Genomic DNA, 23,133 nt, shown 5'->3' with positions numbered 1-23,133 from the left:
ATTGGATGTGAATTTTGAAAATCCAATTGGATTGCTTGTTTTTATTATATCCTCCATGCTTGCAAAATTTCAAAAAGATCAAAGATCAATAGATATCATCAATCAAAATGTTTAAATTTTAAGTTTTTGTAATACAAATTTATACATAAAAAATAAGTTTATTGATTGAATAGTAAATAATATTCAATTTGAATAAAATTTGACATATGTGTGTTAAAAACATAAAAGAAATGTAATCCAATGATTAGATTTTCAATATTCACATCCAATTAAATGATATATGATGAGTTTGAAGGATTTTTCTCCCCCACAAAATCATAAGATTAATTTTAGTGAATTTCATAAATATTTAGTTTTGATGGCTTTTGTGTCAATTGTTGTCAAACCAACTAAACATGAGGATGAATGTCATATTATAAATTTATTATTATTATTTCAAATAAAAATAGCTTTTCATATAAAATTTATAAAAATAATTATATAGATTTATTTATATAAATAATTAATATGTGCATTTACTTCATTGGTTGATTTAATAAACTAATACTTTGATATAAATGTAAAATTTGATAAGTGGAAGCATAATTAAAAAGAATATCAAGTAATGCGCTACATTACAGAACCTCATGTTCTCTCATATGAAGTATCTACTTTTATGTATATAAGACAATTAATTTTTCACCCAAAAAAAAAGACAATTAACCATTACTCTGATCCTAAAGGCCAATAGAATAGGACCAAAACCTTGTAATTGTTCATTTAATTAATTTATTTTTTCTCGAATACGAGTCAAATTTGAGTTTGTCACCAAATTAGTTTATAGGTTCAAACTTTGTTCATTTTCTTGACAAACAATGTCGGATTTATTCACAAGTTACTTGATTAATTTATTCTTTTATCATATATAGTAACACAACTACTAAACTTGTTTATCCCTTTCAGATCTATGTTATACTTAATAACTAAACTATAGTTGAAATTATATTATTTGAGTTAATTAGATAAAATATTTTCATATATGAACTTACAAAAATTAGACTCACCAACCTTGTATTGTTAAAAAAAATTATATAACTCTCGCTATAAAAATGGACTAGTTACATCAATATAAATTAAGATTTTTTTTATACCTAATGAATTTATTTACAAACTTACATGATCCAATCTAAAGTCTATTTGAATATATCTTTAGACATAGATACATTATTATATGTATACATAAATTGAGTGTTATATTTACAAACTTGTTCACAAACACATTAATATATTTGAATTAGGTTTTTTAATAATGGAGGCTAAACTTAGTCGTAAAATTAGCTCATTCGTTAAATAAACAATTATAATTTTTGTTTTTTGAACCGAGCCATAAATTGTTCATAAATAATTCAGTTAATTTATATCTTTATCCAATGGTCCCTTAAAACTGGGCATATTTAAATTTAATTATGGTTCAAACTTGGATTATTTGCTAAATAAATTGAAATTCACATTTTCTGGAGTCAGCCAACCTCCAAAATTGTACATAAATAATCTCTAAACGCGGCCGTTTCACAGAGAGCAAAACGTGCCGTTTTTGTCTTCTCCCAAAAGCGGAAAGCCAGACAAAATCTGAAGGCGCTTGTAGTTGTAGTAGTAGAAGAGTAGCAGATAAAAAGTCGAATCCAACATACATATTTTGAAAATAGAGGAACAGAAGCAGAGCCATTTTTTGATGGTAGAATAGAATAGAATAGATTTCAATATGAAATCCCAGGTTTCAAATCCCATAAATCAAATTCAACTCCCAATCCCAAAACCCCACTGCCACTGCCACTGTCACTACCCATCACATTTCTTATCCTATTCTAGAAAAACCAATGCTTTTAGTTTTAGAGCCAAATTACGCTCCAGCTCCAATAGTCTCTCAGTGCTTTTATATAACCACAGCAAGCTGAGAATTAGTGCTTGCAATGCTTCGGCTTCTGACTCCCTTGTAGTATCCACAGATGCAGAGGAAGATGCTGAGTCTGCTCAGATATTTGAGGTTTTTTTCTTTTCATTTTTTGGGTTTGTTGAGTAATGACAAAATTGATTTAACTAAGGTAATTAGGATTAGGATTGGTTAAGCTGAATTGGGTTTATGACATTTGGTGTTTTTATTTATTTATTTTCAGTAAGTGAACTTTGTTCTTAAATTTTTACTCTTTTTCTTTTTGGGGGTTTTTGAGTGAATTCAACTAAGCTAAGTAGGATTAGGCTTAGTTGAGCTGATTAGGTGTATGAACTTGCTTTTGGTAATTAGTAAAAGAGTATTATTTGGATTGAAAAATTTATCGTAATGGAGATTGTTTGATCTTATGGTTTGGCCGTTGCATAGCATTAGAAAAAGAGTACTATTTTGCTCATGCAAAAGTGTCCACAAGATGCACAGTGGAGCCGTTTTCCAAGCTTTAGAATTTCCATGATTCAGCAAATGAGCTTAGCATTTGAACTGCCATCCTTGGCATAACTCATTAAAACTCAAAATAGCGTCCACACAAAAGACCAAATATTCCTAGCCATCATAGAATGGAGTAGAGCACGTTTAACTGATTCCCTGCTATTCTCACACATAAAGTACCAATCAATAATTAATTTTTTATGTTTCTGAAGATTATCCACTGTTATTATTCTGTCTAAAGCTGCTGTCCATGCAAAAAAAGAAACCTTTCTAGTTACCTTAGCACCCTGAATACTCCTCCAATCAAAGTTAGCCCCTATAACACCCCTCAAAGCTTGATGATAAGAGTGCACTCCAAAATTGCCAGCCTTCACAAGTTTTCACACTATTTGATCCTCCTCTAATCTACCAGGGAAATTGGAATATAACAAATCCAAGAAATTATCCACAGACTCTGATTCCCAATTGTGTGGTGATCGGGTAAACTGAGGATTCCGTTAGGATGCATGGACAATTCATTTGGGGTGCCGTACTAGTGTTGTATCCATGTCGTACCCGTGTTGTCATGGTGTCCTATTTATCGTCTCATGTTATAATTTTTCAAAAATGCTTGTGTCTCCGTATTGTACCCATACCGTGTCCGTGTTCATCTCCATGTCCATGTCCATGTCCACGTCTGTGCATCCTAGATTCCAATTACATTCTCCATCCAAATAGGAGGCAACTAAGACATTCCTATCAGTTTATTTGTCTATCAATTAAAAAAGGATGCTATAAAAACATGTGTAAATTATATTCACATTTCATTTTTTTGTTATTTGTAGCATGCTAAATTTAGGGACCATAGTAATTGCAAAATCTGTCATCCCTGCTGTTTACTAGTTTATGTTTTGGGAAAAATGTTTGACATACTCATTTGGCAGAATGTATAAATCATTTGGATTTCTCAATTTCTAAAAATTTCCAGTTTTGGCAATGTTTCAGAAATTGAAGGATACAGAGAGACAACGAATAAATAAGATGGAGGAACTTGAGAACAAGGCTAATATGCAGTTAGAGAGGCAGCTTGTCATGGCTTCAGATTGGAGCAGGGCCTTGTTGGCTATGCGTGGAAAATTGAAAGGAACACAGTGGGATCCTGAGAACTCGCACAGGATCGAATTTAGTGATTTCTGGAAACTTCTTAACTCAAACAATGTCCAGTTCATGGAGTACTCAAATTATGGTCAAACAATATCAGGTTGGAAGTTTTTTTTTTAACTGGTGTTATTCATTACGTAAATCTTAAACTCTTTTGGTGGTCATTTTTGTGTGTAATACTTCTCATCATGAGATTTTTTTCTTAGCGTTGTTGGTTTGCAAAAGTTTGCGAACTTGTCAATTGTTTAGATGATTAAATTGGCAAAATGTCATGAACTATAGTCTGTATACAAACAATCAGAAAAAGTTATTGCTGGGATTCATGTGGGAACATATACCTTTAATTTTAAAGAGAGGATTCGAAAACATATTTATTCTGACTCAAAGGGAGAAATGCACTGGAGTATTTTGTACATGTAATCATGTTTCAACTCTACCTATCTATGTGAATAATTTATATGGGAACATTTTGGTTGTTGTAGGTGTGAGGATAATAAACTTACCAAACTCAATTCAACTCAATTAAGCCTTAATCCCAATTAATTGGGGCTAAGTGAAGACCAATTTATTAATTTTTTTTGATAGGATCATTCTTGAAGCAAATGAAAATTTGAGGTTTTGAGAGAATAGAAGGGAATAAGTGCCAATTTATTAATAAGAAGAAATTGACATAGTGGCCTTGGTTGGTGGTGAACTTTTTATTTTTAAGTCTGGTGTTCAAGATTGATATAAATTCTTTCTAGAATGTTTATATAATGATTTAGCAAAAATGCACCTAGAAAGCCTCTAGTGATGCAAATATTAGTGGTTTGGGCACGAATTCTTCCTAAGTTGCTTCAACCAGATGATTTCTGCACAAATGAATTTACCTACGTGGAGTTTAACCAGATAAATTCACATTAGAGAATTGGTTTGGCGGTTTGCCTACACATTCGTTATGCTTTTAGCTAAAGTACTATCCAACTGTCAATTGAAGCACATAACTCTGTACATCAACTTGTAGTTCATAGAGAAATATGCAATGAAGACAGATGTAGTAACCTAAATATAAATGAACTGTAGGTGAAGTCAGAACCTGTGTGGTTACAGATTATTTGCATTGCCTCTTTGTCAGCCTTGTAGAATTTGTTGGACATGCTAGAATTGGAATTCACAGGTTAAAGTTATGCAGAAGATCAAATCATATGGGGATACTTAAGACCATGTCAAACATTGTTTAGTCTAGTGAAACTTAGAATTCCATATCATAGTCTTTTCCCTAAATTCCATATTGCATCTGGCATTTCACTTTTCCTTTTCCTTTTGGTAATTTGATGCGCATGCACATATTTACTACTGTGCCTTCAAGTTCTGGCATCCAGTCAATTTTACACTTAAAAGTTCGATTGGGTTATCCAAGTGGTACATCTGAGCAGTTTTGGGGTTCAAGGGATACCCCAGTGGTTCCAGCACCTCTTGTGGTGCTTGAGCACTGTGGTTCGAAATTGTTCTCTGAGCAGTTCACTTGTCATTATAGTGTTTTAGCTAGCTTAGCCTCTAGAAATAAATATGTTGTTCTTGTGTCTCTAATGGTAACTTTTAATGCCAAAAGACTGCCTAGAACTTTGTCACCATTCATGGGTCATCTTTATTTCCTTGAAATACTCTGCTGATGATTTATTGTCCTGTTTCCACAGTAATTCTACCATACTACAGAGACGGAAAAATGGAAGGAACAAAAGGGAATTCAAAGAAAGATATTGTTTTCCGGCGTCATGCTGTGGACCGTATGCCGATTGATTGCTGGAATGATGTTTGGCACAAGTTGCATCAGCAAATGGTAAATGTTGATGTTTTTAATGTGGACTCAGTACCTGCAGAAGTGTACTCAACTGTTGCAACTGCAGTCATATGGTCCATGCGGCTTGCCTTATCTGTTGCGTTATATCTCTGGATTGATAGCATGATGAGACCAATTTATGCAAAGTTAATACCTTGTGACTTGGGAAGTCCTAGCAAAACAACCAGGCAGCCACTGAAGCGCCGTGCGCTTGGATCCTTAGGCAAGAGTCGGTAAGTAGAGAGTGATTTCTTGGTAATTTGGTTTTGGGTATTAAATTTTGTTTCATTTCATGCTATGGATAGCTGGTTGATATTAGTCATTTTGCCTATTGTTGCTATATGTTTAAAAGTAGGGAAATCTGATTTCTCTTATAGCATCATTATTGCCAGTCCTAGTAGAGTTGCTCTTGTAATAGTATTTGTGTATGCTAATTGTATCTTTATCATTTTTCTGGTATTAATTTTTTCAAATTTTTCATACTACAGAATTATGACTAAGGGTTCTTCTCTAATAAGCCATTGCCTTGGTGTTTTGAGTCATAGGAGTTTTTGCAATTAGATCATTAAAACCTTACATAACAGATTTTATTAGTATTACTTTTGTTTATAAGTGGCAAACAGACATATTTCTAATGTGAACATAGCTGGGGAATGATTCTTGCAACCGAACACTGGATCTAACTTTTAGCTACGTTTCCACCAGGGCAAAATTTATATCTGCTGAAGAATCTACGGGTGTTACATTTGATGATTTTGCTGGCCAGGAATATATAAAGAGGGAACTACAGGAGATTGTAAGGATTTTAAAAAATGATGAAGACTTCCAAGACAAAGGCATCTACAGCCCAAAAGGTGTTCTTCTCCATGGACCTCCTGGAACTGGTAAAACACTGTTGGCTAAAGCTATAGCTGGTGAAGCCGGACTTCCTTTCTTTGCAGCAAATGGCACTGATTTTGTTGAGGTGAGACCTGATGTTTCTTAATGTTAAAGGTTATATAAACTGGAAGGATGGTAGTTGGTGTAGAAAAATGTTGTAGGATAATTTAAGCCCAAAGGGAATAAAAGGCCCATTGGTACATTGTCTTTTATTTCTCTAAATTATTGTTATTATTATGTCTTGAGTATTTTAAAATATCATGGGACTAGCATGTGACTTTTTATGAAGTTGGGTGGTTAGGATTTATTTGTTATATGTAAGATAAATGTTTAGGATTCTAGAGTTACCAAAGGTTGTTATAAATAGCCTCTTTTGAGTTATTGTAGGCACACTTTTGTTATCTATTTCATGAAATTTCAGATTTGAACATTTCTTGAGCTCTTTGAGACTAGAAATTGATATTTGATTTGATATATAACCGATTGTCCTAAAAGTTTAAGATGTTAGGAAAAGGTGAATTTATTCATTTAACCAATATTCTTACATTCATGGTCACCCTCGCATTTGGGCTTGGACTCCGCCTTAATAAGTGGGGCCAACGCATGGGATTTTTAAATTTTTAAATGGGAGGTAGAGATGGGGTTTGAACTTAACCATCTGCTCTGATACCTAAGGGTAGCACAATCAGCCGGGAATCATGTCATATGAAGCGGAGGTCACTAGTTTGAATCTTTCCTTCCCCATTCCGTTGGGGTCAAATCTAACTCATCAAAAAAATTTGAAATAAAAATATACCCCAATATATTTCTGTAAGCATATATTTTTCTTATTGAGGACATCTGAAGCTGAAATAAATTGAACTTCAGAGAAAGGTTTTTAATATGTAGAAAAAAGAGGATCATTGGTTTTTACCAATATGGACTAATTTTTATTTTTTTATTTATTTATTTTTGGGGGAGAGAGGGGGGGGGGGGGGTTGGGGGAGGGAAGGAGGAAGATTCTAGGGGGCCTCATGGAGTTAGCCTTTGGAAGTATATACGAAATTTATGGGATTAATTCTTGAGATTTATTCAGTTTGATGTCAGAGGTGGCTTGAGAAAGTTTTTGACATGATCGTTGCTGTGGGGACAGATTGCTCAAGGATGCTTATCCTTAGTTTTACTACATTGCAAGGGATAGAAGTGCAAGGTTTGCAAAATACTTAGAATGGACAAATTGAGGTATTCCATGGACTTGGAGCCCCACTTTGATCCTTCCTTTACAAGACTGGGAATTAGATCCTATGACTAATTTTTAAGGACTTAAATGTTGTGTGTCAATGTAAGGGGTGAGGATAGTTTAACTTGGCTCCCATCGAGAAGTAAGGGTTTCTAAGTTAAAAATTAATTTAAATTTTTCCTCAGAAAATCATTTGGAAGGTTAAGGTGCCACTTAGAGTGGCTTTCTTTGTCTGGACGGTGGTGTTGGGCAAAAGATTTTTTTTGATAAGTAATAAGTTTTATTGATATCAAAAAAGGAACACCATAGTACACAGGGAGTGTACAAGGGGTCAACAAATCAAGTACATGTGTTGGGTAAAAGATAACTTGTGTAGAAGGGGTATTTTGATCATGGACTAGTGCTGTATGTGCATGGCAGATCCAATTAATGGATCATGTATTTCTCAATTGTAATGTTGCTCATGAATTGTGGAATATGGCGTTCTGCTTGGAATTAACTTTGTGATGTTGTGTACTGTAGTCAGGCTTCTAGAATGTTAGGAAGGGAGGTTTGGTAAGCATGAAGGAATAATGCTTGGAAGGCCCTCCCATATGTTTGATGTGTATTTGGAAAGACCAGAATGCACGAAAGTTTGAGGGAAAGGAGACAATTGATAGATAGATTGAAGAATGTTTTTTTAAATGGCACTTCATGAATGGATCAGAGCTATGCTTCCAGCTACCTCATCAAGTTTTATTGAGTTTTTAGATATGTTGAATTTTCATACTTGTATCTTGGTTTAGTGGTTTTGCTCTTGTATACATCCTGTGTATTGGGGTGAAGCCTACTGGTTTTTTTCTTCCCTTTACCATTAATGAAATTGTTTATTGCTTATAAAAAAAATTATGTTTGCTTTAATTGGTTGACATTCTTCTCAAAGAAGCGTAATCTGCCTTCATTTCTTAGATCCTTAGTGCCTTAACTTGAACTATTTGGCCAACCACATTACAATTGCCTCATTCTCCATTTATTTTGTTGGATGGTCATTGAAATGATCTGTTTAATTCCATTCCAGCATTTAGCTACTTGCTTACTGATGGTGGTTATCATCTTTGTTTTGGTTCAAGTAATTTGGATTGTTGGAAATTAAATGAGACTTGGCTGACAGAATAGCTTTTTCCAGATGTTTGTAGGTGTTGCAGCATCTCGTGTTAAGGATCTTTTTGCTAGTGCCAGATCGTTTGCACCTTCCATTATATTTATTGATGAGATAGATGCTATTGGTAGCAAGCGTGGTGGACCTGATATTGGTGGGGTAAGATATAATTTAGAAATATTGCTTACTTGACTTCTCGGTTAATGAATATCACTCCTTTGTGGTTTCATTTTCTACCATATTTTCTATAAATGCTATTTTGACTATAAACTACATGTAGACTTGGCTTCTTGGTTAATGAGTATCACTCCTTTGTGGTTTCATTTTCTACCATATTTTCTATAAATGCTATTTTGACTATAAACTACATGTAGACTTGGCTTTGTATTTAAATGCTATATGCACAATCTTCTAAGATTGCAAATGTTGATTCATTTGTGATTATGGTTCATGTTTGGCAATAATGTTGTTGTTGTTTTTATTTTTTTTTTGGACGTGTTCATTACATTTTTAGATTGGGCACAAGTTAAAAAAAAGAGAGAATATTCTGTTAAAAAAACAATTTAATGGAAATTGTTTATAGTGGAGGGAAATTTGCTTATTACCAATCAATCAGGGGGACATTGCTTTTTAAATTTTAAGAGGGAAATTGAGATTGAGCCCATAGTTTAGGGAGGCAAAGTGCAATTAACCCTAAAATTTTTGTTACTTAACCAAAAAAAAATGTTTAGGGGATTAATGGAATTTCAATATATAAGTTACATCAAAGCTCTTAAAATAGCATCTCTAAATTATAAGAAATACCATGGAGGCTACAATTGTTGACTTTATACCTTCCAAATTTGTATTTGTATCAACCATTAGTTATAATAGTTTAGTTTTGTTACCTATAAAAAAAAAACAGTTTAGTTTTGTTGATCCTTTATGAGTGGTCTTTCAACTCCTATTCTTTCACTGTGAATTCTTTGTTGGAGTTGTTAGATAATAGATATTTTAGTTGTTAGTCGATAAATTCTAGGCCTTTATATTTTTCTTCGGGAAAGATTTGCTGCATACTAGCATGCAGCAATTGCTGCATAATGGGTTATGTGGCAGTAAAAAGAAAGCAACATGTGTCCAAGGGTCATGTGCAACATGATTAGGTAGACCCTTGGACACATGTTGCATTCTTTTTGCTACCACATAACCCATTATGCAGCAATTGCTGCATACTCGTATGCAGCAAAATATTTCTCTTTTTCTTCTCTATTTCTTAGTTGTTTTCCTTTCTTTTTTTTATTCCATGTGTTGTTGTATACATCCTGTATGCACTTTCTGAGTTTTAATGAATTTCTAATACTTATCCAAAAAAAAAGGTAAAGGGTAGAGGGTTAAGACACGAGTGCAATCTCTTGTAGATGCAGAAGTTGTGTATTTACCTATATAGGAAAAACAAAGTATAGAGATGATAAGTTAAGAGAAACAGTGAAAAATGACATAATTTATATGGTCGATTTTTAATGTTTTTGTATAGCATATGGCCTACCAAGTAACTTGACATTAGAGCAAACTAAATAGCATCCAACATATTCTAAACAGGAGCTTTGCTATGTATCTGGAAGTGGGAATTTATTTTCAACAATTTTCTTCGACACTGAAAATCTCACCCTAAGTTTATAACTTGTCTGATGTGTTTCTCCTTCTATCCAAACACATTCTTAATATATGTCATACCATATGAAGCTATGTTAACTGGAAATCTAAATGAGATTGTTGTGAACACTATACCATGCTAATTTTAGAATCTAGACATAGTTTTACATATATTTTTTTTGCTGAATAGATATGGTTTTACATGTGCCTTTATGCTTTTCATAGTCATAATCCTTAATCACACCAGCAGAATATTTATCACAGTACAAAGCTCCAGACTGCCTTTACAGCCTTGACCATTTCATTGCTTTATGTATAGGGTGGTGCAGAAAGGGAACAAGGCCTACTTCAGATACTGACTGAAATGGATGGATTTAAAGTTTCTACATCACAGGTACACTTTTATATCTCTTCCTGGAAAAGAAAGATTATCTGGTTTAACTGGCATACTTGGTCTTGTCAGGTGCTCGTCATAGGTGCAACAAATAGACTAGATATTCTTGATCCTGCTCTCTTGAGAAAGGGCCGTTTTGACAAGATCATAAGAGTTGGTTTGCCATCGAAAGATGGTAGATTGGCCATATTAAAGGTATTTCCCTTAATATCTTTTCATTACAAAAATTCTAGCTTTTTCACTTGATATCTCTAGCGGTGTTGTCAATCCTGTCGGGCATTGGTTTGTACCGGCCAGTACACATTATTCTTAAAAAATCTGGGATGGTTTATCTGTTCCACACTGTCTTGCATATTGTTTATACTGGCCTATACCAGCCATAACGGATTGTGTCTGCTTGTAACACTCATTACCATCCTAATGTCTTGCTATCTTAAAGTCTCTTAAAAATTTTAAATTTTTTTTGACATATATATTTTTTCTTTTAACTACAAAAGATAAATAAGTTGAGGTTTAATTGAATAGTATATAAAATTCCTACAATCAATGACTTATATTAATATTTTTTCTTGTTTTATATGTTAGGTTGAGTTATCTTGTATGTGTGTAATGTTGTTGTCATGCCCTGAGGAAAGTGCTAGCCAAATTGGCATTTTACCTCTAAAAGTCAAGTTATAATTAGGGCTTGTAATTGCTTATATAGCTTTGATTGACGTTGTGCAAGTCCGATATGGGACTCAACATGTGCCTGTACAACACATGAACACACTCATCTAATCTAGTCCAATATCCAATTCATTTGGATTGCCTTGGTTAGTAGCATGTGTCGCCATCCTTAGCTCAATGGTTCAAAGAATGGTATCAGAGCTAACCTAATAGCACCATGTGGCTCAGGGGCACTCTAGCAATGTGTGCCCTGATGAGGAAATTAGGAATTTAAAGGAAATTGTGATACTCCAAATGGATTTGAGATTGGATTGGATTGGATTGGATTAGAGCATTGTGTGTTGAGTTTCACATCGGGTGTGTACCCTAATTGTTATATAAGCAATTATGATGAACCCTACTTGTAAAATGGTTAGTCCTTTTGGAGTATAGTGTGGATGTAGTTGATAGTTTCCTTGGGTCATGACATTTTGATGTAGGACAACCAGAAAAATTGAACAATAAAATTGATAGACAGGAAAAATAAAGGGAATGACCTTGCTTCCAAATATTAAAATACTAATAGCGTAATAAACTACTAGGATTGAAAACATAAAAATACAATTGACTTGCAAACATAAATAATACTAAATTAAAATAAAAGTCTTCTTGTGTCTTCTGCATTACATTTACAATTGGTTTACTTTTTGTATGTAAATACATGTTTAAAAGAAACACAAATTATTTTATGCCATCAAACTAGAAGGGTCTGGCGCCTTGTACATAGACAAATTGAGATGCTGTCTTGTTATTGACAACATGTTTCATATGGGGGTGTACAAATTACAGATGTCACTGAGCTGAATTGATGTTGCCAAGCTACCATGACTGCTTATGGTAGTTGCTGACGTGCTCGAGGCAGTGGCTGGTGGCACTTTTTTTTTTTTTTTTTTTTTTTTTTTCTTCATCCAATGGGATTGGTGAGGTCGTCGATAGGGATATTTCAAAACTGACATAACTACACCAACCACCCTCGACACACACACACATATTCAGATTTGCTATTGAAAACCCTTCTTTCCCTCCTTTTCCTCCTCTCCCTAACGCTCATATCTTCGACCACCATTGAGCCACCACAACCATCATCCAATCTGCCGAAACCCCCAAATAGAAAATCATTTGTGGAAATTGTTTGTTACTTTTTTTAATCTTTATTTTCTGCGAAACAGGTGCATGCGAGAAATAAGTATTTTCGTTCTGAGGAGGAAAAGGAAGTTCTCCTTCAGGAAATTGCAGAGCTTACAGAAGATTTTACTGGGGCAGAGTTGCAGAATATACTGTAATCTATTCTTTGTCCATTTATCCTCTCTCAAGTCAACATCAGAAGCTTGAGCCTGATGCTTTCTTGAATTGAATGGCAGGAATGAAGCTGGAATTTTGACTGCCCGGAAAGATTTGGACTACATTGGACGAGAAGAGTTGCTAGAGGCTTTGAAAAGGGTCAGTTGTGCCATTCCCATTCTCTCTCTTACTGGGGAAGATTAAGCCCTTCCCTTACATCATGTGTAACTAATGATTAATTTCCAATAATGCACTCTCATTTACACTCTTTACATTTAATGAATTGCAGCAAAAAGGCACATTTGAAACAGGCCAAGAAGATAGTAAAGAAATTCCAGAGGAATTAAAGCTGAGATTGGCATACAGAGAAGCAGCTGTTGCTGTTCTTGCATGCTACTTCCCAGATCCCTACAGACCCTTCACTGAGGTCAATTGTCATGTTATCTCATTCAGTCAAGAGTTTGCTCCCTGCCTAGAAACATGTTAAACTCATGTTTGTACATAGCTTTTGCAGACAGATATAAAATCCATTCGTAGCCAGCCAAATATGCAGTATACCGAAGTTTCAGGAAGAGTTTTCTCAAGAAAATCAGATTATGTGAACTCAATTGTGCGTGCATGTGCTCGTAAGTTATGAAACATTTACCTTGTTTTGCAAAATTGTCTTTGATAGCTTCGTGTAGCTTTTATTTTATTTATAATTGGGTTATTTTATTTTATATTTTAAAATAATTCGATTTGAGTTATGGTATAAAATATTCTTTCCATCTTTATTTTTTTTATTTATTCCTCTCTCTCTCTCTCTCTCTCTCTCGGGAGGTTGAGATTGTGGGTTCAAAACCCATTGGGTGCTTGCATAAATTAAAAAACTATTTCTTTTCGGCTTTCTAATGGAACACATAGATGTAGTTCCTTGAGTATGGCTTCACTTGGGTTTCAAGAAGTTTGAACTTGTATGGGGTAGAGAATTACATTCCTTTAAACTTTGGACTATTTGTTGATTGTCAAATTCTCGCAAGTAAGAATTCATTATGCATTCTTTTAGGTTTCATTGCATTTAATATACATAAAATATGGTTGTTGTAAATGGATGACAATGGTTCTGTTGCTTTTGTTCATTTAGGATTGAAGTAGAACAATATCCTGAGCCTTATTTTGTTAATCAGTTCGAAACTTGCAAGTTACTAAATTTTCCAGAATTTTGAATTTGCATGGTCTATATGGTTAAGTAGTGTTTTGATTATTGTCATGGTAAAAATGTTACATTGTATTCATCACAGCATGACAATGTTTGTGTTACAAATTATTTGTTGCAACTCTGAGCTTTGCAGCCCATACCCCAAGTTGACTAGGCCTGACTTTGTGAGCCATTTGAGAGAGGTTCTTTTACTTTACTGCAAGAGTACAACTCCCCTGATTAGTACCACATGGCAAACACTTTTGGGTTGAGACTAGAAGAAGTTTTTGCTTCTTGATTGTATAGTTATTAATATACTAATGGGCATAGCATGTCTAGTTAGTGTCTCATGTGCAGAAAAAAGTAACCTGATTAGCGAGGAATGGTGCTTCACTGAATATGTTATTTGCATGTTTATTTTTAATTTTTAAAATTTTTGCTTTTTGGTCAATGTGATTATATATTACTGATATCACCAATTTGTAGCAAGAGTAATTGAGGAGGAGACGTTTGGGGTTGACAACGTGTGTTGGATCTCTGCAAAGGCCACATTAGAAGCTTCGAAGCGTGCAGAATTCTTGATTCTGCAGACAGGAATGACTGCATTTGGGAAAGCATACTACAGGAATCAACGTGATCTTGTGCCAAATGTACATTTGAGGGATCTGGCTTACAAAACTTTAATATATATATATGTGCTATTGTTAGAACAAGAGCTTTTCTGAAGTATATATCTATTTATTAGTAACTTTTAATATTTTTACAGCTTGCAGCCAAGCTACAAGCACTTAGAGATGAATACATGCGTTATGCTGTGGAAAAATGCTCATCAGTGTTGAGAGAATACCATTCAGCTGTAGAGACAATCACAGGTCATGTTAATTTTTTATTCACATATTTACTAAATTGAACAATCCATTGCATGTGGTTTGTCAGTCAATAGTGGTCTTCTGAGTTGGTAACCTTAAAAATTTTAATGAAATGGTTTAATGTTATAATTTCGTGTTATAAAAGAGTTGCAGTCTGCATATTGTTGGTATTGACAGGCTGCAAGTTTTAATGTTGGGCAGATATTTTACTCGAGAAGGGAGAGATTAAGGCTGACGAAATTTGGGACATATATAATAGGGCTCCACAAATACCTCAGGTACTTGAATTTAGGGGTTCTGTTTAATTACATTTGGTATACATTCAGTTCTTGGTGGGGAGGTTTTTTTCTGACAGGAGAAGAATACAATGTTACTCTATGGTATAACTAGTGATATTATTTGTGTTTATTTATTGCTCCTTGCTGTCATATCTACTTAAACTACTTTGAGATACTCTTTAATGTTAATCCCTGTATGTAATGTATGTTGCTTTTCAGCTATTGCTTTATTTTTGATAACTGTCTAGGCTGTTATTTTTTCTTATAAACTCAGAGAGAGAGAGAGAGTATCTCACTTATAATGAAAAACCAATCTTTCTCCTCTTGTTCCCCCCCCAAAAAAAAGTTGTCATGTTCAATAGATTATTTGGAAGTTCTACTGGTCTGCATTATGTTTTGACCTGACATGTTAAGTTCTTAGTCACACATTTTTTTAAAATAAATAAATTGGAATGCAAGTTTGATTGAGGATTGGAGAGGAGAGGTGAAATAAAAGGCTCAGGACGTGTAAACTATAAGAACAAGTCATGGTGGATTGTCCTACAGTAGCACTTCTGCTTATTAACTCTACCAAAGGCGATTAATTGAATTTTAGTTTACTACACAAATCTGTGTACTAAAGTTCTTCCTTTCTTGATTATTTTTCAGTGAAAACCTTTCACTTTTTGGGGAAAAAAATTAAAATGATGCCAAAGGGATGCAATCCAAGTGCACATAAAGTTTACAAGAGAGGAGCACCTCAAACAATACAAAACATAAATAGAAAGAACGTTTGATGAAATTTAGCTATGCTGTACATTACAAAAAAGAAAGTCTATTTGCACTTTTTTTTGTTGGTCAATTACATGCACCAAATGGGTTTTGAATCTAAAACCTCACCCTCCTCCCACATGAGTCAAATGAGGAATTGCCATTTGAGCCAGGGATATTTGTAGTCATTTTCTCAATAATGAAATGACAAAGTGAATAATCACACAGATTAAACTTTTCACATGCTCACTATATGAACCCAAATATTTGTACTGCAATTTTGCATATTAATTCTCTGAGACATCTGTGGAAGCAAAAATATATGCTTTAGCAATAATTCATTTCTAGATTATTAGAATTATGTGTATTTTTTTAATAAAGAAAATATTGGATCTGTTTCATGAAAATTTCACATTCTGCCATTGAGTACTGAGAGTATAATGTTTTGTTGCTTACATTCTGCCATTACAATATCTGGACAATAAAATATTTATAGATTTTTTGCTGCCTTTGATACTATGAGAACTTTTTGGTTAAAATGATGTGAATGTCTGACTCCTTTGCTCCTTGTTCAGCCAGCTGTGGATCCAGTCGATGAATATGGAGCCCTAATTTATGCTGGACGATGGGGAATCCATGGAATCACACTTCCTGGGAGGGTTACATTTGCTCCCGGAAATGTTGGATTTTCAACCTTTGGTGCACCCCGCCCAATGGAGGTATGTGAAAATGTATTCTTTTGAGTACTGCTATGCATTCATAGAATCTTACCTTATCATAAGTCCAAGTAATTCTTTTGTGCAGACTCAAATCATAAGTGATGAAACTTGGAAGCTAATAGATGGAATCTGGGATAAAAGGGTTGAGGAAATAAGAGCTGAAGCTTCCTTGGAAGTTGAAGAAGACAAAGAAAAACCGCAACTTTTGATGGCCAGCCATTTCCTTTGAAAGCAGATCATGCTTTTTTCTTCCTGGTGTGTAGCAGTTTCTTCTTGAAAATGCTAGTTTTATTTACTTATTTTTATTATCATTCTTGTTAGAAGTACGTGGTTAAATGATTAAATTTACCATATCCAATAACTTAAACTTTTGGGACAATCAGTAATTTAACATAGTATCAGAGCAGGAGGTCTTGAGTTCAATCTCTGTCTCCTCCACTCTGCCTCCCATTTAAATTCTCACGTGTTGGGCCTCACCTATTAAAAGATAGTTTCGGCTTACACGTGAGTGAGTGTTAGAAGTATGTGATTAAATGATTAAATTTACCATACTCCAATAGTTTAAGCTTTTGGAACAATCGGTAATTTAACAATTTTGTTTTGTGCGATCCCTCATTTTTATCATGGACTCTCTCCAGTCAAAGGAAGCCAATGAGCTTTAGCCTAAATGACATTTCCTTCTCATTTAAGAATAGAAGGAAATGTGAATTAGGGTCAATTAACTTTTTAATCTTAAGCATTGTGGTTTACACTATAAAATAGAAAGCAGTTGTAGAATGCTTTAAGATTTTCAAATATGTTGGACTATAAGCCTTTGATTTACTTGAATATTTACCTTGGATGGGGTCAATTGGGGATTTAGAAAGCTCTTTAGCATAGGTTGCATGCCTATACTGTGCTCAGGAGGTGTTCAGCCTACATCAATCCAACTGGGAGAGTGTGATATGATTTGAGGTAGTTGGGCCTCCGTTTCCTTGTCCTCTCTTTTCATCTTCTTTATTAATTACCCCTTTTGTATATCTTGTATAGGATAAAGATGAGAAGTTGTGTGTATAAAATTGGAGCTCTCAGCTTCCATGTGGAGCCGGACTATTTTTCATCAGATGAAAAACTGACATGTCTCCATTGTTGATGGATGTGTTGCTTGGCTGGAGTTTTTGTTGCTGAGTAAAAGCAACACGAATTTGACAGACCTGAGAAGGCCTTCAATCTTAATTTATTCTCAAAGATACAAACTAGAGGTAGTGGTTGAACCAAAGTGGTTGAATTTCATGAGGGTCACTGTTGTATACTGAGATTATGTCACTGAGGTCCTTTGTGCGAAGAGAGAGTTTTGAAAGGAAGAGCATTGTTTTCATTTTTGTTGCTGATGAGTTTGAAGTGAATGCATTATTGATGATATCAAGGGAAATATCTATTTCAGAAATTTGTAAATTAATTCTTTGGTTTCATGTATATGGCTAAAATACATACTCTTGTGATAGGTTGGTGAAAGAATTACAAATTTTATAACAAGGTTCTCTTATACAAAAAAAAAGACAATATCAGTTCCCTTTTGCCTGACTCTCTTTTTGTTCCAATTTTATGTTTATCTGAAGAGGCTCCAGCTGCCTAACTAGACCCTGAAGTGGAGGTTGATATCTATGTCCTCTGGAAGCCTACGCTGAGAAGGGAACTTGGGGAGGAGACTAGCAATATACTTAGCCGCTTCCAAATATGCTGTAAACTTCTTTATGGTCTCAATTTGTTTAGCTCGCACATTGTCATATGCTTTTGAATTGTAATGTCCCTCTTTCACTGCATGCATAGCACTGGTCACTGGCAAGATGTGAACAGTGCAGTTGTTTTCCTCGCTGAGTAACTCCTTTGCTACCTTCTTCCTAAAAGTCCAGCTACCGGTTCTAAAATTGAAGTGATATAGAGGAAGGAACCGTTGCCCATAAATAGCTAAAAATTCCATTGCAGCTAAAATAAACTCAAATTCCTCATGGGACATGTAGTAGGGGAAGCTGATCCTAGTCCATCCGGGTTTTACTCCAACATAGCCCTATAAAAATACAAGAAAATTTTAGCTCAAAATAATGCCTCTCTACCTCATAGATTTTAGATTTAGGGAGTATAATGTTTACCTTTTGAATGGCAGCTCTGATGGCAAGTGAATAAGTGGCATCCAAGTTAAGCAGAGAGTGACCATAGGGTCCAGCACAGGCACACCCACCTCGAGCCTGGATGCCAAACAGGTCATTGAGGAGTTTTGCTACAAATGGTCCATGAAGAGGCTTATCTCTCTTGTTCCCTGTCTCTCTCCACATGTCTGTATTACCCCCATTTTTGAGGCTAGCCAAAGGAGAAATGCTAGTACTATAAATGATGAAAGACAATATAGCTTGGCGCTTGGCACTTGTATTTCCTAAAATGCGTATATTTTGATTCGAGAGAAGCCTTTGAAGCGCTTTCTCTATGTAGGTGTGCTCCTGTTTTTCTATCACATGGCAACCAATGTAATCCTTTACCCAGAAAGCCAATGCTGCTCTAACTGTCTGGATTATTTGAGGAGTCCCACCATTTTCCCTTTCTTCTATGTCATCCAAATACATTGTGTCCTGCAATTGATGATAGTTGATTAACAAGTGATATGGTAAGAGTAAAGAGTCCTTCAATAGGACTTTAAAGTAATTCACCCTTATCAAGTTTCCTCGTAGTATTTTCGTTTGGAACTATTTTAAAAAATTGCCACCATTTTCTCTTTCTTCTATGTCATTTATAACAACCAATAACTACCTGTCACTTAAAATTTGTTATGAAAATGTTGCGAACATAGAATTTCTATTTTTTTAACCACACATTCTCTCAACTGCCACTTTTACATTCTGTATGTTGAATTTTAGAAAGGAGGTTCAATTACCTTTTCATTGAAGCCATTGACATAATTAACAGTTCCACCTCCGCAAGTTGATGGTGGAGAAGATTCCAGTTGATAGAGGACCTTTCTCATCAAAAGTATGCCAGGTGATCCAGGCCCACCAAGGAACTTATGTGGACTAAGGAAAATGGCATCATAGCCATCAATCTCCCCAGATCTCATGTCAATCTCCACATAAGGGCCACTGAGCACGTAAAAATTTTTTAGTTTTTGATGCCAAAAACCAAAAAAAAAAAAAAAAGAGCTAAAGCATGAACTATATATGCACAAATTAAATGTACGTACCTTGCTGCAAAATCAAAGCATACAAAACCTCCATATCGATGAAGAAGTTTAGCAATTGCACGAGTTTCCGAATAAATTCCAGTCACGTTACTACAGGCTGAAAAAGAACCCAAAATTGGACGGTCGGCATATTTATAAGTCTCAAGTTGTAGTTTTAGAGCTTCCATGTCTATTAAACCACTGTCATCTAAACCAATCTCTACTACTTCAGCCAAGCTTTGTCGCCATGAGAGAAGGTTGGAGTGGTGCTCATGAGGACCAACAAAAACCACCCACCTTTCTTCACTACGAAGGCATTTAAGTACCCTATCTCTCAAAATGGATGGCACTGCAATTCCCATTACTTCTTGAAGCCTTTTGATAGCAGCAGTTGTGCCCGAGCCACAGAACAAGAGTGCATCTTCTTGTCCACCGCCTAAGCTTTTCTTGATGTAACTGGTTGCTTCGTGCAACATTTTTGTTGTCCGGTGCCCCACGTAGCTGTCACTAGTGTGAGTGTTCCCTTCACGCATATTCAAAAGGTCAATAACATTTCACCAAATGTATGAAAAAAAGAGAGCAAATACTTGAAAATTCAGATGCAGCCATTGTCTTAAACATATAAAATGTGGGCACAATGATTTTGGGAGAAACTACAAATTTTATTACATATATATTACGGACAATTGTTCGTTAAATAATACATTTAAAAAAAAAATTTGTTAAAATAACAATTAATATTATAAAATTATTTTGCAAAATTGGCTTTTCGTGAACAAGTTCCACATGTGTGTTCTACTGAATCAATAAAAGTGTAGTCATGTTTAAGAAACTCAAATTTAGAAAAGATGAATTTCACTTAGAATGTAGACACATTATTTCGCCACATTAGCCATGTTAGATTAAGGGATAGAATCTGTCTCTTAAAAAGACCAGTTCAATTTGTAAGTATTTTATAATAAAATCCTAAGCTTAGCATTTTCCTTAATAAATGAATAATTTGATCAATAAGTTACTATTCTAAAGACTTTAATAGAACGAATAGGGGAAAAAAAAATTTACCGTAAAAAGGAAGAACATTTTTGTTGATGAAATTTTCGATACATTGAAGAGACCGGCCAGAGGCAGTGTGATCAGCATAGGTGAGTCTTCTTTTTCCAAAGAGAGAATCAACTTCAGCATCAACACCAATGATTTGAGAACGCAGCCAAGATAGTTTTTTCTCTGTTGAATTCTTCCTTGGAACACCCATTTGAAGTGTCCAAAAGGATTCAAAGTGACGCCTCGAACTACTTGTTCTGCTATTTTTGTGCTTCACTTTTTGAGCACCAGGAGCTTCTCTCAACATGGGTTGCTCCAATTCCATTTTTTAAGACGATATAAAAGAAATGAATCAAAAAAATGTAGAGGAGGAGAAACTGAAGAAGAAGAAGAAGAAGAATGTGACTTAAGAGGAAAGAAAATAAGCATGGTATTTAAAAAGAAAAGAAACTGATTTCCAATGGGTTAGAAAGTAAGAGGAAGCATGAAATCAACTGCACCATAATACATTGTATATTCAATTCAGGTGGCACCACCTTTTCTATGCACTGCATACATAGTGGTAATTAAAGAGTTAATTAGAGTAGTGAAAAAGGACCAGATCGAGTGAGGAGACAGTTGGCACGGAACCAAGACATTGTATTCGAAACCAACCAGCAATACCCCTCCTCTCAAGTCTCTACTCGCTAAAACCCGCCGCGTTTTTGTTTTTAACTAGCCACGAGGACGTTGTATGCGTATTGACCTTGACTTATAAGATTAAAAAAATGAAAAAAGAATGGTGTGACTGTGAGACGATATAATTAAGATTGATTAATTGTCTATTTACACACACGCCACTTTTGAAGTCACTTTAAAACAATGTATGTAACAGATATGTGTAAAGAGATTAAATTGGCTCAGGAGCTGACGTGAAACAACCAATCCTGACCTGACACGTCAGTAAATAATAAAAAAATATTTTTTCTCTACCTCTCTCCTCTTCCCATCTCCCTCACTTTTCCAGAAACATTGAAAGCTTGAAACAACGTTGAAATACCTCCTTCAGTCAAAAAAGAAACAACGTTGAAAGAGCCACAGCCTCTTTTATCTTCATATCTCCCTCTCTTCTGCAAAATCCTCTGAAAGCCTGCAAATTTTATAAAATTATCCCAGCAAAGGAGCTGTTCATGCACCCAAACCATTCATCAATGGAACTCACAAAAAACATACAGTGAGAAACCCATGCCACAAACTCAGATCCACCCAAAAAAAAAATCAACCCAGCAGTTTCTACATTCTTTTCATTTGGCCCCTTTAATACCTTTTGGCCTAAATAAAGCAAATGAGAAAAAACCAATTGGCTTATTTACAACCCCGTTAATCCCCAAGCCAAAATTACCAAATCAATTTTCACAAAAAAAGCCATTAAAAGAACAAATGGGTCTCTGCTCTTTCTTTCTTTCTATCTATCTACATATGACTAAATGCACAAGTCTGTGGCGTTAAACCCTCATTGTTTTAAGATAAAACCAGGTTTTTTGAGGTGGGTTTCCTTTATTTCCTCAACCCATTTTAGGAAAATTAAGGCTTTTGCATTTGTTTACTGCTAATATGGTTCTGGTGTGTGTTTTCCTTGTTCCAATCAGAAAGAGCAAATGGGTCTCTGCAAGAAAGTTTCTTGCTTTTTGTTACTGGATGGGTTTGTGGATCTATGGATTTGAAAAAACCTCATTTTTTAAAGCTTAAAACTTGTTTTGGTAAAGTGGGTTTTTATAAATTTTTGTGAATATTAATTGGCATTGGAGAGAAAGAAAAATCAAGGCTTGCTTTGTTGAAGGAGAGAAATGATTCAGTTGTTGTTCTTGGTTTTGTTTGCTGAGGGTGTTCTATGGTTCCTTCAACGTTGTTTCAAGCCTTCAATGTTTCTGGTAAAGTGATGTTTCTGGTAAAGTGAGGGAGATGGGAAGAGGAGAGAGGGAGAGGAAAAATGTTTTTTTATTATTTGCTGACGTGTCAGGTCAGGATTGGCGGGCGTGAATCACACCTTTTACGCCTGACCCAATTTAATCTCATGTGTAAAATAGACATCTTCCTTAATAAAAAGAAGCAAAGTTAAGCACAGCTACCAGTGACGACTTTAGGAATTTTTTCTAGGGTGTTTCTAAAAATTTTTCTCAGGATTTTTTTTTTGGGCATGTGGTTTTGTTATCAAATATTTGTCCATAATTCTAATAAAAGAATAAACAATAAACTATAAGTTCATTTGAAATATTAAAAAAATTATTAATTATTGTTGTTTAGTTGTTTCATTCATTTGTTTGTCTTTTATAAACTATAATTTGTTATATTGTTGTTTCATTAATTATAAAATTATTAATTATTGTTTAGCTTAACATAATTTAATTTGTTTGTCTTTTATAATGTATTGGTTAATTATACTGCTTTAATTATTGTTGTTTAGCCTAACAATAAACTATATTGCTTTAATTTATTTTTCATTAATT

At 34.6% G+C, this 23,133-nt stretch overlaps 2 protein-coding genes across 3 annotated transcripts; one reads left to right on the top strand and one right to left on the bottom strand.

The window, feature by feature from the left end:
* Window positions 1-1,622: 1,622 nt before the first annotated feature.
* Window positions 1,623-18,267, top strand: LOC126733347 (probable inactive ATP-dependent zinc metalloprotease FTSHI 4, chloroplastic). 2 transcript variants are annotated; one of them, XM_050436593.1, is made up of 17 exons: window positions 1,623-2,023; window positions 3,404-3,659; window positions 5,236-5,611; window positions 6,084-6,342; window positions 8,642-8,773; window positions 10,566-10,640; window positions 10,710-10,835; window positions 12,515-12,624; window positions 12,707-12,785; window positions 12,916-13,053; window positions 13,141-13,252; window positions 14,290-14,453; window positions 14,570-14,675; window positions 14,874-14,950; window positions 16,276-16,419; window positions 16,505-16,674; window positions 17,449-18,221. In XM_050436593.1, exons 1-16 carry the CDS (start codon window positions 1,742-1,744, stop codon window positions 16,646-16,648), a joined length of 2,580 nt encoding a protein of 859 aa, XP_050292550.1. In that variant the 5' UTR covers window positions 1,623-1,741; the 3' UTR covers window positions 16,649-16,674; window positions 17,449-18,221. The 2 variants fall into 2 exon arrangements, with proteins under 2 accessions (XP_050292550.1, XP_050292549.1); XM_050436592.1 differs by having other exon boundaries at window positions 1,624-2,023; window positions 18,018-18,267.
* Window positions 18,020-21,041, bottom strand: LOC126733348 (uncharacterized). Its single transcript, XM_050436594.1, has 5 exons — window positions 20,669-21,041; window positions 19,628-20,129; window positions 19,325-19,526; window positions 18,549-19,022; window positions 18,020-18,466 (listed from the first exon to the last, which is right to left on the bottom strand). Exons 1-5 carry the CDS (start codon window positions 20,970-20,972, stop codon window positions 18,035-18,037), a joined length of 1,914 nt encoding a protein of 637 aa, XP_050292551.1. The 5' UTR covers window positions 20,973-21,041; the 3' UTR covers window positions 18,020-18,034.
* Between the last annotated feature and the right edge of the window lie 2,092 nt (window positions 21,042-23,133).

This window comes from Quercus robur, chromosome 6 (genome assembly GCF_932294415.1).
Source record: "Quercus robur chromosome 6, dhQueRobu3.1, whole genome shotgun sequence".
Lineage (NCBI taxonomy): Eukaryota > Viridiplantae > Streptophyta > Magnoliopsida > Fagales > Fagaceae > Quercus > Quercus robur.
The sequence above is the reverse complement of the archived record's forward strand: the minus strand, read 5'-3'. Positions and strand labels throughout refer to the sequence as shown.

Excerpts from the sequence above, each read along its gene's own strand:
- LOC126733348 (XM_050436594.1), bottom strand. The coding sequence starts at position 20,972 with ATGGAATTGGAGCAACCCATGTTGAGAGAAGCTCCTGGTGCTCAAAAA. Across the intron at positions 20,130-20,668 it reads AAATGTTCTTCCTTTTTACG|GGAACACTCACACTAGTGAC; the intron begins GTAAATTTTTTT and ends ATATGCGTGAAG. Across the intron at positions 18,467-18,548 it reads TCAGAGCTGCCATTCAAAAG|GGCTATGTTGGAGTAAAACC; the intron begins GTAAACATTATA and ends GTATTTTTATAG.
- LOC126733347 (XM_050436592.1), top strand. The coding sequence starts at position 1,742 with ATGAAATCCCAGGTTTCAAATCCCATAAATCAAATTCAACTCCCAATC. Across the intron at positions 5,612-6,083 it reads GGATCCTTAGGCAAGAGTCG|GGCAAAATTTATATCTGCTG; the intron begins GTAAGTAGAGAG and ends CGTTTCCACCAG. Across the intron at positions 14,454-14,569 it reads AACGTGATCTTGTGCCAAAT|CTTGCAGCCAAGCTACAAGC; the intron begins GTACATTTGAGG and ends ATATTTTTACAG.